General features: G+C 46.8%; 1 protein-coding gene and 1 long non-coding RNA gene across 5 annotated transcripts in view; both read right to left on the bottom strand.

The window, feature by feature from the left end:
- Positions 1-15,571, bottom strand: part of CCDC50 (coiled-coil domain containing 50) — a 44,867-nt gene that overhangs the window by 22,989 nt on the left and 6,307 nt on the right. For all 4 annotated transcript variants that reach the window (XM_068406837.1, XM_068406838.1, XM_068406835.1 and 1 more), the window contains exons 2-3: positions 4,105-4,167; positions 2,669-2,795 (exon numbers count right to left, since the gene is read on the bottom strand). In XM_068406837.1, coding sequence (XP_068262938.1) covers positions 2,669-2,795; positions 4,105-4,167 — 190 coding nt within the window. The remainder of the gene's footprint in view (positions 1-2,668; positions 2,796-4,104; positions 4,168-15,571) is intronic.
- Positions 12,705-15,569, bottom strand: LOC137666678 (uncharacterized). Its single transcript, XR_011048678.1, has 2 exons — positions 15,484-15,569; positions 12,705-13,069 (listed from the first exon to the last, which is right to left on the bottom strand). It is a non-coding gene; the product is annotated as an uncharacterized lncRNA (long non-coding RNA).

Genomic DNA, 15,571 nt, shown 5'->3' with positions numbered 1-15,571 from the left:
AGAAATAGCTAATCGTCTTTCAGAGCCAAGGCAACAAGGTCAGTGCCTCTCCATTCGCAGCAAAGAACACTAAAAGTAATGCAATAGCAGAAGTATTTTCTTGTTCCTCATGACATGAATCTCGGAATACACCAGATCAATCTCTAAGAATCACTGAAGAGCAACAGAGGATTAGATTTTGGGTTTTATTGCTCAGTGGTAATTAAATACTGAGACTTGATTAGTCAATCAGCGTAAGCTAGTGTTTCGACCTGACTCAGCATAAAAAAATAGGTAAAAACTTTGACAGCTCTTCTTGTCCTTCTGTTTTTTAGTGTGAGTTCAAGTGCCCATCAGTCCCCAGAAACCAGCCAGAGTAACATAAACGTCACCATCCCTGCACATCATACCCATGTGTCCCTCGTTCCTGGGCAGCCAGGAGTGTTAAAAGAGTGTCCAGGTAACTCTACAACAGTTTAGGAAAGAAAAAAACAAACAAACAAACAAAAACAAACAAACAAAAAAAAAGGCCAGCATGATCAGAAAGCTCCCATTCATGTTGGGTGTAGCAAGTAATTGTTGCCAGATGAGGACAAAAAAATAAAAGGGTTTAAGGGAACTGTTCAAAAGGACTGTTGTACAGTTAGTGTAACAGAACCAGCATGGCACTGGGAGGAAAATGAGGAAAGAGCATCTTTTCACGGTATTTCCGACAGTTATTTTAGCAACCTTGCTACTACCCTTGGCAGCGTGCAGGCTGCTCAGCTAGATGTGAGAGAGAGATGCTTTTAAAGAAGCATGAAAATAAGGTTTGATGCTTCCCTTTACTCTTAAAAAGAGAAGAAAAGTTATTTCTATTCTCTCATTTATCTTCACAAAGTCTTTCTGAGAAAATCTAGGATTTGAAAGGCAGAAGAAAGCCCACAGATTTGAAGGGCTTTTTTACGCTCCCTGTTTCTAAAGGCCACCCAGTTCTGCCTCTTCACGCCTCCATCACCTTGCAGTGTCAAACTGTCCTAGACAATAGAGTAAGCAACAACAGCAAGGACCATTTTGTTGCCAGAACACCCTGATCTTGCACAAGGAAGAGACAGTGGGAACGTACAGAGAATTAAGGAAGAAAAAGATCCAACTACAAAAGGATGCCTCCAACTTTTTTTACTGTTCTTGAAGAAGAGCTCATGCTTTCAGGAGCAGAATTGCTGCTGACACAACATTTTGCATCAGCAGTTCTGCCCGTAACTTGGCTCACAAAGTTAGCAAATCCCATTTTAGAGTCCTACAACAAGAAAATTGTTTGCAGTTCCCAGCAAGTAACAAAAAAAGAACCATCTCTGCCATACAAAACTAATTTTTATGTTGTCATTTACATGCTCACATCTCTAATTGCTAATGAAGACAAAGCTATTGAAAGAAAGCATAGACTTGAGAGATACACATGTATTACCCAGTGCTGCTTGAGTCTGCTGGGAACACTGAAAACAGTGGTTGATTTGTCACGCCTCAGCTTCAAATCTTTTATGAGCAGCTCCTTTGAAGCCAGTCCTATATCTCACACATCTGCAACACAGAGCTCTTCCACTCCATCGCTGTCTCTGCCAGATGAGCCACCCAGGGTTTGTGATCCACCACCAACTGTACCTGGTGGGTGGCATCACAGAGCACAACACAAGGCAGGAGGCAGCCCAGCCGCTGGGAGATGCATCCTGCCTTGCAGAGCCTGCATTTGCAGGGAGCCCCACCAGAAAGCAGGCTGCTGTCTGCCATCATTGGGATCTGACCGAACCCTCTCACACAACCCATTTGTTACATCTCACATATTGCAAGAAACTAAGTTGTGGGGGGAACAAGAAAAAAAGAAAAGCACCAATGTCAACCCTGGATTGGAAAGCAGTCAGTTTTGCCCTGCACTACCACGTTTCATTTCTATACCACCTCCACGGCCCAAGAGCCATGGCCCACAGAAAGCCAAATTGCAGGCCACAGGGTTAGATCTGGCGTGTGTGAGGCTGAGCAAACCCGCAAAGCAAACTGGATCACTCATTAAACATCCTCCCACAGCTGCTGCAGAAGTCAGTGACTGCAAGAGAAGGCCTGTCTCCCAACACCCATCTCCATCAATTGACCCTGGGGCAGCAGCTTCTCTTCCCAGGTCACTTCACGCTGGAGTATCCACAAGCACAAGCAGGTCCTTTCAGCTGTTCAGTGCAGAGTGACACCAAAAAGCATCACGCCCAGCTCCCCAAAAGAACTCATCAGACACAATGCAAGCACGCCACTATCTGCAACTTCCACAAGAGAGAGAATTCACTGTAACACTGCGTATTTCTGTGGTGCGGTTTCCTCTTTCTCAGACTTTAGTCAGGGACAAGGTCAACACAAGTGGCCAAGTTACCCCACTTTGCCAAGAGGCAGCAGAACAGGAAGGCTCCTTCCCGTGGTCAGGCAACAAAATCTAAGCCAGGACGGGCCCCAGGAGTACCTACTCCCACCCTGTTCTCATTACTCTGTGCCAGAGCCTAGTAGCAATACTTTTATGGCAATGAATAGCCAAAGGAAAAAGGAAACAAAACCAAAAGGCTGATCAACCTGAACCTCACATACTGTCAATCAACTCAAATCAAAGCAGATGATTTCAGTGCTCTGACCAAATGGAACTAGCATTTCAACAGATCCATCCCAAACTCACAAGTCTTTTTGGTGTTTCTGGATTTGAGCACGTGCTTTCAGATCCTCTTCTTGCAGTTGCTTGGCCACCTGCAAGTCATGTTTCACCAGACGATTACGCTGAACGTTTGTTGCCAAGTGATGCTCAACTGGAAATAAACACAGACAAGAACCCCCAAATCAGCCTGCAGAAGTTCACCGTGTGAACAAGACAAAGCAAGTGGGAGGGAGATTCCAGGCCAGAAAGGAAGACAGTTCTTAGCAGGGAAACATCATGTAATATCTCTAAAGGTGGGGAAGTCCTGAACCGAAATTATGCTAGCAGCTTGAGATTGTCTCGTTTCAGCACTGAGGGGGCTGTATATGTGTGTCTGTTACCAAAACAAAATCTGCATATCTTAATCACATCGAGATTTCTAGGGAATGCTTTTCAGGCTTTGAATTTCTAGGGAAACTACCCTAGATTAATACAGTGGGTCTGGAAGGGACCACCAGAGGCCAGTGAGGACAAGCTGAACCTAAGATACTTCTGATGGATGCTTCTCTAATTTGTCCTCAAGAACCTCCAGAGCAGGAAGCTTCTCTCACTCTCAACATAATCGGTTCCAGAATCTCACTACCTTTATATTTAGCAACTGAATACTACAGCGAGTCCTTTACCATACATGGATACTGCCTGCAAGAAAACATGGCTACGTGAGCTGCAGCTGAGAGCTGGCTTTAATTCAGTGGTCTCAGGTTCCAGCAGCAAGGGCACAACTTCAGCACAAGCTGCACACTTGGCAGAGTAGTTGGAATGGTATTAGTGCCTAGTACTGGTAGATACCAATGGTCTGGGCACCCAGCAAAGCAGAATAGAGATGTCACCACACCTGAAACTGCAATGCAAACACACCCCAAATGACAGATAAGCATTTTTTTTTTAAAAAAAATCACCAGTCACTGTAGTTCCTGGCTGTTGTTTTTCCCCCTTTTTAAACCCTACAGTGCACAGCTGCCCTACCTCAAAATGTCTTAAAAGGAAGCCTCCTTTCAAAAGGCAGGCACTAGCGATTCTGAAATAAGTAAATAAACAGAGCTCTTCTGGTTGCACCTCAGATCAGCCTATAAAACTTGAAGCTTTCAAAACTGCTAGTCATTTCTAAAAACCTTGCACAGCAAAACCTCAAGTGCACTCCCACGTGCAATTCTGTCATAAACAGTGTAAACAAACTCAACTCTAAAGGAGAGCACAAAATTGAAACATGAAATGCAACTATCTCTAGGGTACAATGTGAGCTGGGGCAGAACAGAGAGTAGTGTTACAGGACAGTGAAGACTAATAATAATTCATATTCCATTAAAAGGAATAAAAATGAAATAAAAGCAAGGAAGATTTTTCTTAGCAAAACCAAACAAAGCAAGATATCTGTTGGGACAAATTTGCTTCAGTTTATTGCAATGATCATTACTACTTACTCTCTTGCTCCTGTAAGTTATAGGCCAAGGTGTGATCTTCCAGAACGGCGAAGTCTCGGCACACTGAACAGGGAAACAAAGCCAAGAGAATTAGCATCAGGAGCAAAAAAAAAAAGCATCAAAAGAGTTATGGGAGTCAGGGGAACATCCATACACAGAGACTTCCGACACACTTTCTACCAGCCAAGGTCTGGACTTGTGTTTTCCCCCTCCTGCACTTGTGGCTCTTTTTGCACGTGCTTACTTCTTTGTCCCTGTTTGCATAACAAGCTTTCTCCACTCTCCCCTCCACCTCTGCTTCTTTAGTTTAAGACCAGAATTGCCCACGCCACCACTGGATCAGACCTTGTGTACAAAACCCTGCATTCCACCCAGATTTATACCACTGCCCACACTGAGTGTGTTCAACTACAACCAAGAGCAAGTGTTTGTGCTTACTATGATTTGCTTTGCCAGGTTAAAGACTCCGAGAAGAGTATTTTCCCTGCACAGAGGCACATACACACTATCACCTCTGCAGAGCTGAGCAGACTGAGCTCCATGACTCTCACTCCAAGGCACTCCTACCAGCTCAGGAATCATTTTACAGTTGTCTCCTGTAAGCTTCATTGACTTTTTCAAGTGCAGATGCAGGATTTGTACCTAGAGCCCAGGTATGGGATCAACCACAGTGTTACCAGCAGCGATAAGCACAGCTTCTTAAAAAGATGCCGAAAACAACCTGGAGGCAAGCTAAACGGGAAGGGGACGAGCTCCCTTTGGCACCAGTCTGAAAGCAGCACATTTTTGCCAATGCCTATCACTTTCGCACTTGAACTTTCAAAGGAATGCTCTACCCACAGTGTAGAAAAACACCAGGGTTTATTTTTAACTTGTTATGATAGGCAGCAGGGAAAAAAAAACACAAGTCACATACATACTGGGACAGGGACACACAGACACAGCATCAGGTTCAATCTTTTAGTGGTAGGTACACATCAGCTTCTGGGTGAACCAAGGACAAACTGACCTGTGCCCCCAAACTGCACATCTGCCATACACAGGGGAGTGTGCTTCAAGGGGAGTTTAAGGCAGAGGCACTGAAAAATTTACACTGGAGAGGTCTGTCACTTGATTTTCCCTCAATGTGACAAGCTAAGCAGCTTAACAGGACCAAAAGGGGGAATATCTCCCATTTGAAATGTACAGCACAAAGCAGAGAACTACAAGGTGCTTCTGAAGCTGCAGACAGAGGAAAGAGCCACTGTGCTCCACGGGTGAAACCTCTGGGGAAGACCAAGGTTTCTCTTTAACAGAGCACAGCGATAGCCTAGAAGAGAAAATGAAAATAATCCCAAAACCCCCAGAACACACCAAAACAACAAGTGGAATTTATGAGGAACCTGTTTCTGAAAGGGTTCAGAGTCAGAGAAAACATTTCCATCACCACAAAGGGTGGAAAATACTACAAGGGAACAAGAAGGCAGACGCATCTTCCCAAGCCTCAGTCCCACAAGCCTTCCCTCTTCTCACATTGATGCACATGCTCTGCTAGAGAAGCATCAAGATGTTCCTTTGCACCCAGGTATCTTCACAAAATATCTAGAAGAGTTTCTAGTTGTGTGGGCTAAGAGGTCAGATGAATACAGTAAAAGATAAAGCATTTAACAGAATTTTTGGTTGAGTCTTTCTGTATTGGAGGGTGTTTTACAGATGACAAAAGCTCCTAACTGCTAGAGCAGTGCTTCAGGGAAGGAGAGTGACAAGCAGCAGGGTGGAGATGAGGACAAAGATTACGGTTACACGGTCCCAGAGTGACTCACTTTAAGCACATACAATTCTGGATGGTGCAATTAAGGTTTTGTTGTTGCCTTTTTTTTTCTTATTGCAACTTCTAAAAAAGCAAAGAGGATACAAAACACTAAATAGCACTGAAACACTTCATTTGTGTATAAATTGTATAAATTTGTGTATAAATAAAGGCAACGCTGCCTTCAGCCCCAGATCTGGAAAAGCCACAGCTGAGTTGCAGGCAGCAGTGTTATTCACAGGTGACATACCCAGGGTGCTCGGTGGGCACAAACATGTTTTTAACGGGACAGGCCAAGGGGATCTTACCCATAGAGACTTTATTTCTGTGGTCCCTAATACTACTTCAGCTTTATAGCATAACTGTGGAATAATCAGCTTCTGCTTACAACAAGCATCATCTGGCCTGCTGGAAGGGCACGTCCAACTCGGAGGTTAGAGCCCTACTGGCCATTCAGAGCAAAGCAAAGACACCTCAATACAGAGCCACTAACAGTGTGCCCAAATCTAGGGCTGTGCTTTCACCACCACAGATTCAACAAGCAGCACTTGCTCCTGACAGTTTAAAAAAAAAAAAAAAGAGGAGGGAAGTGTTATTTTTAACTGCCACAGGTCTCCGAGCAAGTCCACCGACAGCTGCCCGAACAGCTGTACTAGCAAGACAAGGCAGGCAGCACAGGAGCAAGGATGAACACTTCAGAGCTGCATATTTTTTGCATAAAGACTGATGCTGTAAGAAATGCTTAGGAAGCTGCATCCCAGCCTTCCCAACTCCTCTGCACAGGCTCATGCACTGCTCTGATCCCCGCGGTACTCGAGCTCTGCCTTGTCGGCCACGGTGCTGCTGGTGCTGGCAGACCTTTGCTCCATCCTCCCCAGAGAGGCACACATGCAGAGGCGGACTTCAGGCTTTTTACTCCATTCTACCCATGCCCAGACACACTTCTCTGTTTGTTTGGAAAGAAACATGTTGACAGAAACATGCCTGGTGTACAGGTGAGGAAGTGGGAGGGCCATAGTAGAACACTGCTGCTCTTCTCTTCACAGTCTTGCACCAGACCCAAAAAAGTCTCAGCTCCTCCAGTGAGCTTCATTCCTACAATGTAGCAATGATTGTTTAACCCTTTTTGACTGATAAGCCACTAAAAACCTCCTAGAGAAAGCATGGACTCCTTCAATAAAAAGGCCAAGTGCATATACTGTTGTGTTGTATAGGTGGGCCTGCTCCTTCTAGCTGCTCCTCCAGAGGTCTACTGGAAGTAGTTCATGGGTCTCCAAAGTTAAACAAACAGGGACAAAGCAAGTGTGGACAGCACCCTGGGACGAGCCAGCAAGTTACAGGGCCTAGACATGAGTACAGGGGCTGTCTTAAAACTTCTGATTATCCCAGCAAGATCCAGTACAGAGAGAAGGAAACAGGATGGCTATTCATGATGTGCACACTGGAAGCTCCCAAGTGTCTGGGCTCCCAGGTGCCCCCATCTCACAGAGGAGACCTCAACAGAGCTGGCTGGCAGGGCAGCAGCAAGCCTTGGCTTTGCTCACGTTTGGATTCATTCGTGCACTGCTGAAGGAGCCACTTGGCTGCATATACACTCTGTTAAGCCGCTCTTACAAACCCATGAACGGACAGCTCAAGCACAAAGCCCTCACTTTGTGCTGCTGAAGTTGCTGGCAGGGCAGACAGCACGAGAAGACCTCTCATCACTGTCAGAAACTTGGCTGGGCTGGCTGCCTCTAACTCATCTGAACACATTATTCCCAAGTCCCATCAGCCTGAGAACAATGTGCAAAGGAAGATGAGAACATCCCATTACAAACTCAACGAAGCGCTGTCAGCCAGCCAGGTGGCAAGAGATGGGGACACCTGCAACTCCCTAGCCAGTCTGGGGGCGATGGCAAGTGCAGAGCACTCCCTCAAGACTACACCCAGCACCCATGGCACAGAGTCAAGCATGACCACAGCTGCAAGTGAGGCCAAGGAAACCAACCCTCCATCCCTGAAGACATGCATCCAACAACAAGGCAACTACGAAACAACTGGAGATGTGGACCAGCCAAGCATGGTCTGAAATGAACCTTCATCGGTGCTAGTCCTCATCCCCTGTGCAGCCTCAGCGTGGCCCCAGCACACTCACTACTAGGTATTACATCCACTGGGTTTGTGCTGAGAAATAGGATGGCCCCAATGACAATAGAGAGACACACAAATCCTCCTCTCCAAGAGGCTTTCTATTGAAGGGGAAATAAACCTATTTCCTTATTCCATAACTGCATGCCTGAAAAAGTGAAAGGTAAGATTAACGTTACGTTCACTGCTGAGAATTAACTTGACTTCCCTCCTCCGGGCCCTGACTGTGAGCCATCACAGTCAAACAAGCAGCAGGGGTGCGATCACAGCAGCTACAATTGGCAAGTCCAGTGAAGCATGAAACATTAACAACAGGTTTACCATAGTCTGATTAAGCCAATCTGCCTTGGTGCAGCAGGGAGCAGGCCTGGGATAGCTCCTGGCAGCTTCTGGCACAGCTGTCAGTGAAAGAAATGCCAGTCGAGGAATCCCAGATGCCACCACAGCCAGGTGAGGTGCCAGCAGGAGAGGACAAAGGCAGAAGCATGGCTGGAATCATCATCCTTTGTAGCAGTGGTGTGCTGCAAATATCCATGCAGCAGCATGAAAGAGGGAGCTCGCTTGCTTGAGAGATCCTGAATAGCCTCTCTGCAAGCTCCAAGCACAGGTCTTCTCCACTGGTAGGAGTTTACCCCAAAAATATGCCTTTCTAAGTATCAGTGCATCTGAGGCTCTTGCAAGCGTGGTTGCAAGCCCTGTCTTTATGGCTGAGATAAGAATGTCTCTAAGTACAACAATCTGGCAAAATTTCATGAAATAACTTTTTTCTTTTTATATTCTGCCACCTACCTCACTAGCTTTCTCCAGCCTTACCTCAGCTCCATAGCTCTGCATTTGTAACACCAAACTGCTTCAAAGAGAGTGAGGTAACCACAACAGAGGAGCAAAGGCAGCCTCAGATGTTGCTACCGACACTTAGGTGTGTGACAAAGAGGTAGGTAATGTCCAGGAATGGGCAGCGTGAAGGTGCACTGTCTCTACAAGAGGTCAAACCCCACCGGCTTCTCAAGCAAGGCTTACAGCAAAACACCTCCCCCACTTCTCTCTGAAGTCTTGGACTGTGCTTTGACATCAGCTGAAAGGCCCAAGGGCCCCCTTGGTTCATGTGGCCCATACGCCATGCTCTGGGACATCAGCCAGTTCAATGACCCAGGGACCACACACGCATGCTCCAAGCATTTCCTTTTGCGTCTGGAGAAAAAAAAAAAACAAACAAAACACAAAACTATCTCTTGCTCCCCACCCCCTCCACTCCCAACATCTTCCCATCAGCATCATGTGCCAGATAATTCACAAAATAAACTAGAAGGTGTGAGTCATGCTTAGCTTAGAGCATCTGCAATTTTTGAATCCTGAAGGACACGAGGGAGAGGAAAGACAGAAGTGACACAGGAAAAAACAGTTTCATCAGCTAAAAAAAATCACTTTTTAGGGCCTACAGACAAATTAAGTGGCAAGCAGCAAGTGCACCCTGTTACAAGCCAGCAGGCTCAGGAAGATGCTGAGTTATGAAGAAGCCTGCAGATCAGAAAGCAAGCTGGGACCTCATAGAGACTCTTACTAGCAGGGACTGGCCAGGACACTCCAAGCCAGATAAGTCCTCCAAAATCTGCAGATCATTTCCTTGAAACGAAGCCAACATGACCAAGCAGCCACCCAACTGGAGGCGAGAGGCTACCCAGAGGGCAGTTTCCAGAGGAAACATGCAACTGGGACATTTCCTTCTCACCCCCTGCAAAACTGCTCTGGGAGGTACATGGCCTGACCTCGGCGCTTCTCATTTCCGTCCTGCCTCTCCTATCTCACCAGGAGATTCCCGAGATCCTGCTACCACACACAGGCGTTGACAGAGGCTGGCCAGGACATGTCTCAGCTGCTGCAGCTGCAGTTACACAGACGGCATTCCTAGGACCGTGTTCACCAGACACCGCCAGTGCCAAGGACATCAGAAAACTCGCACAGGGAGAAGGTGGCTCCCAGGCGAAGGGCAGGGCTGGGCAGCCTGGAGAAGGGAATGATTTCTGCTTCTCAGCCACAGCACCAGAGCATCACATGTAGCTGGGAGCTATGAGGCAGCACAAGGAGACTGGGCGGCCCCATGGGGAACCAAACTGCGGGGTGTCGGCCTAATTCTTAAAAGTGTAAAAGTGCAAAATAAAAAAATATTGCCACAGAACCGTGTTTTTCTTATTGGCAGTCTTGGCCTGGAAGCTAAGACAGCTTGGGATTTGGGAAGGTTATCCTCTCTGCTCTAAGCTAATGTCTTGAGCTCAAGGCCATGAGAGGTTTGTGCTCTGTCTGCACCATTCTCCAACAATAAGCTCTCCCCTGTCCAACAATGCTTTAAAAAGGAAGACTATATATGTATTGGAACCAAATCCTCAGAACATGAGTCTATTTTTTAACCTGCCTTGAAATAGAAATCAGCAGCATTCACAAAATGCCTTCTCTGAGGCTACTAATTTGGCATTCTCACTTCCCTAGACCTGCCTGCAAAATGTACTGCAAGAGCAGTCCTTAAGCTGAGAGAGCATCTGCTGAACACCCCAAAGCAGGTGATGTTCTTGCACCGTATAAACAGGAAGCTGGAGATACTCAAGGTTGCAAAAAAAATAGCACCACAAGGGAGCTCAAAAGGTCATCCTAGAGCATGCCCCAGCCACAAGATTTGATAAAACTTATCATTCTGCCTTTATTACAGAGGGCTGCCTTCTTTCTCGTCATTGGATAACTGTACTCTACATCGCTTCATCTGCAGTCTTTCTAAATAAGAGCAACTCTTTTTACCCCCCAAGCTTAAAACACAACCCACAGGTCAAGAATGTTAAAGACCACGTGCAGTGGTTCCACCCAGCAGGCAGCTAAACACCACGCAGACGCTCGCTCATTTCCCCCCCGCCTCCTGAGGAACAGGGGAGAGAATCAGAAAGGTAAAGGGATTTGTGGGTTGAGATAAAAACAATTTAATAATTGAAATAAAATATAATTATAATGATAATAGAATACACAAACAAGTGATGTGCAGTGCAACTGCTCACCACCCACTGACCAATGCCCCGCCTGTCCCTGGCTAGTGATCCCAGAGGACAGAAACCCCGAAACCACAATCCCAGAGGACAGAGCGCCCAACTTCCCAGCCAACCCTCATCTATATACTGAGCATGACGTTGCATGATATGGAATATCCCATTGGCTAATTTGGATCCATTTTGCTCTGGCTATGCTTCCTCCCAGCTTCTTGTGCACCTGCACACTAGCAAAACTTGGGAAGTTGAAAAGTCCCTGATCTCTTAGCAACAACTAAGCAAAAACATCAGTACATTATCAACATGCTTCTCATACCAAAATCCCATAATAAATCCAAAACACAATGCTATTCTAGCTACCAAGAAGAAAATTAGCTCTATTCCAGCCGAAACCAGGACACCGCGTCTTTGACTTCCAGAAGAAAATGTTGAAGCACTTCAAGCTTGGACATACAGACATACTTGAAAATGGCACTGAATCTGATGGAGTCCTGGCACCCATGCTTTGGAAATTCAGCCTTTTCAGCCAGGTCCAGCTGGGTCCCCAGATATGAAGTACTCCGAGTCACAAGAACTTTCCAAAACCCCTCAGTCCTATAGCCATTGCTGCTACAGCTGCTGCCTCCTATTTCAGAAATGTCTGTACATTGAAGGGCTGAATACATACAGTATTTTGCCACTTCAAAGCAGAAAGCAGATACATAAGCCACGATATGTTAATATCCGTGAGCCATTACCTGCCAGGCTCAGAACACTATTATCTCTGTAGCCCTTTCTTGAGTGTTCCAGTGTCCATCAGCCTGTACAGGACTGCCTAGATCCAAAAGGTCACTTGTGAGCTCAGCCATCATGCTGTGGACCCATCAGTAACAGCGAGGTGGATGGGAATAAAAACCTCAAGACAGATATATTGGTCAGGGATGGCTTGGCTAGTTTGACACCACAGCCAAGCAGTAGACCCCAGGCAGCCAAACACACACTTCACTAACAATATTTGAGGCATAACTGGGTCTGTGTATGGAGGAAGTTAATCATCAATGAGAACAAAAGTTGCTTCTGTAGTCATCCTCTCCAGCATCTGACACAGTTTCAGTTGACTCAGCTAACACATGTGCAAAATGAACAATCAACAACAAAGACAGGGCGAAGTTTTCCTAGCAGTCAACTTTCACCACAGCCTCCCAACCACAGATCACAGCAAAACAAACACCACTGCCTCCAACAACTGTGTTTTACCCTCACTTTGCCCAAGGACCAACCACCACACACACGTCAGTGAAGAGCTGGGCAGGAGTTACCTTCACCAGGAGAGGTCAAAATCCCTGGCTCACACAGATGTCCCCATGAGCACTACTGTAGCTGTAAAACATGCCTTCAGCAGTGTCCCATGGATCATATGACACTGTCCTTTTCAGGAGGCTTTTTTTTTTTTTTCCCTTTTGCAGACAGGATGTAATGGCAGTTTTAGTTTTAAGCCCAGCACCACTCATTTAAATTGGTGTAAGGGAGGAGGAGAAGAAAAACAGTGTCCTTTCATGCACAACTCAAAACAGCCACCCACTCAGAAAACTGCTCAGGCATGGAGCTTGCATCTCAAGATTTTTGCACTATATACACTTCCTTCCCCCAGATCCATCTCAACGGTGACCACCATATTTTGCTTTGATCTGTTTATTTCAGCTTTTATTTCAGCATTTTAGGCAATTTTATACTACACAAAACTCTTGGAAGGACATGCTGAGTTTCCCAGATAGGCAAAACTTCTGTTCTCTGCTAGATGCAAGACTAAATCCCTTACTCAGTTCAGTAGTTTCTCTGCAGAGAGCTGGCAGATCCCCTTTATGGTTCAGGGTGCCTTTCAGGAACCATGGCACCCTGGATCTTGGATGCTTCATTAGCATTTCTGAGCCCTCAGTTTCAGGCTGTGGTGAATAAGCTCACACAGCAGCTCCAGAGAGGCAGGCAGGAGCGGAGATAATTCAAAGTGTCAGCTCTCCCAGGCTTCTCCTCCAGCTTAATCCTAAAAGATAATGTAGCAAAATACAAGGGTCACAGGATTCAGAAAGGGAGCTCTCAATGCCCCTCTGGTCCAAGTTCATGCACTGACTCAGTTTGGTGACTGTTTATGCAAGGCTGACTTCTGAAAGCCTGATGCCCACGCAGAAGGTGCCAAGTGCTAAAAAAAGGCTCCAGTTCCTCTCGAAATCCCATGGTGTGGTTTTACACCACAGCGACCTGCAGGAACAAGAATCTCTGGAGAGAACAAGCAGAAGAAAGACTCCCTCAGAGATGCCACTTTCTTTTCAGCCTTGGGGTGACTAAAGCCAAGTCTGAGACTGTTCAGATGCTTTTAGCTAAACCAGAGCTGCAGCTGGAAGGACAGACTGCAGCATCAGTGCACATGCAAACAAGTCAGGTTTCATTCATCCAGATCAGATACCAAGAGAAGCAAAGTTCCAGCAGGATGAGCCTCAGGGCAGCCTACCAGGCTTGCTGGAAACCTGGCCAGCTGCTGCATTTGAAGCTGGAGGTGTCTGAACTGATCCTGCAATCGGCCTGATTCTTGCACAGATTCCTATCAGCTTCCTTTTTCCTAGAAAGGCGGCTGCTAGGCTGCTAGGACTCCTGTCTGCCACCCGTTCAGCTGCTGCCAGCACTGCAAATCCGCTCCACGAGAACAACCTTCCTCTAACCAACCAAGGATGCTCTGCTTCGTTTCAAAACCCCTTTTCTTTGCTTCGCCAGCTCCTCACGGGTACTCTCTCCTCTCTCCCCTTGCTTCCCACATTTAAGTTCCCCAGGTTTATTAGTCAGCTCTGGGGAACACAAAGTACCAAAGCTGGCCCCAGATCAGTCAAACCTTCACATCCCTCTACAAAAGAGTCACAAATCAGTAAAGTTGCAGCACTAACAATACTTGTCCCCCTTCCTGTCACAGCATTGTGTTGGCACACTGCCCTGAGAACAACTACAGATTTAAAACAGTGGCATAAGAGGGTAAGAAGTCTGGGGCCAGATGGGCAGGGAGGCAGAGCTCCCAGCATCAACCTGGAACAAACCACTTTGTGGCACCTGTGCCCACAGCTCACGTGCATCACAAAGCACAAGGAAGCAGCAGACTGGCAGCCTTTTAAACGCCTCCTCTCTGAGAGCACAAAGTGAGCTGCAAGTCAGTCAGAACTAAAGTTTTTGCTTTGGTGGCTACATCACCTTTAGGTGATACTGTATACTTACAGCTTTTAAAAAAAAAAAAAAAAGACAACTAAGATCAGGACCTAACAAGTTCACCTGTGACGTGGCCAGAGCTGATGCTCTGGGCAACGCCAACAGCGTGGAGCACCAGGTAACTGAGCACAGTAATCAGAGCCCGAGGCAAACCTGCCTTTCCACCTTGTAGTATTCAAGGGTGTGAGGAATGCAGGCTGGGCCATGCAGCCCTAGCCAAGGACCCAGTCTCTCCAGCGCTGCAAATAAGGTCAGGAGAGCCCAGCCTCTTCCCGACACCAACTTCCTTCGGAAGCCTGGCGCCGACCGAACGGCCTGCAGGAGAGCTCAGCCCTGTGAACAGCAGCTCTCTCTGCGTGCCACAAAAACAGCCAACACCCTGGCAGCTCGGAAAACTCCCAGGTCTTTCCCTGCTGTCCTCCACCGCTTCACCCCGTCCCCCAGCAGCACTGCCAAAGACTCCGGGAGGTGCTCGTGAATTTAGGACATAAATCCTCCCTGTCCCACCAGCTGGCACCCCAACAATAAAACTAAATTCAGAAGAGGGAGAGAAAATTTCTTCCCACCAGGATCCCACAAGTAACGTTTGCCATATCCATAACAGACATATCCGATAAGCTCAGATGCATTTGCTGTGCAAAGCCATTCTGCCCTGCAACCATGCGGGGGGAGAAGCTTTCCATCCACACCGAGGAAGGCTGCCCGGAGCCAGACCAGTGCTTCCCCAGCCCAGCTGCCACCTCGGTGGTGACAGTCCCTCTGCGAGGAACTTTTCCTGCCGGGGCACACTCCAGCCTCTTGTTCTGTCTGGTTGTAAAAGCCAAAGCTATACGTACCGTGTCTTTTGGAGAGGTTTCTGCAGAAAAAAAAATAAATCCCCTCTCACTGCCAGGAAATATTCCTGTTTGCATAAACTTCCTTCCTCCCTTTTGTCCCATTAGTTCTCTGTCAGCGTCCTTAAGGTACGCCTGTCTCTCAGTGCCTTTGAATATTTGCTCATTTATGTCCCTTTGTCATCACTTACTGAACACCACATACTGAGCCCACAAAACATTTCCTCTTAAGCCAATTCCTCCAGCTGAGTCCTGGTTCAGCAGAAGGGCTGGGTAAAGAACAAACCCTACCCATTTGCACACAGGAACTCAAAGTTTTACTGCACACAGCTTTTTACACCTCCTTTGAAAAGAGAAGTGAAGAAGAGTGACTCACTTGCAAACCCACTTCGACTTTCTGTCCTGAACAGCACTCACCGCAGGCAGGGCTGTCAAGAGTGTGCAGACCAAACTGCTACCAAACC

Source organism: Nyctibius grandis, chromosome 8 (assembly GCF_013368605.1).
Source record: "Nyctibius grandis isolate bNycGra1 chromosome 8, bNycGra1.pri, whole genome shotgun sequence".
In the NCBI taxonomy this organism is placed as follows: domain Eukaryota; kingdom Metazoa; phylum Chordata; class Aves; order Nyctibiiformes; family Nyctibiidae; genus Nyctibius; species Nyctibius grandis.
This window is presented reverse-complemented; position numbering and strand designations above follow the sequence as displayed.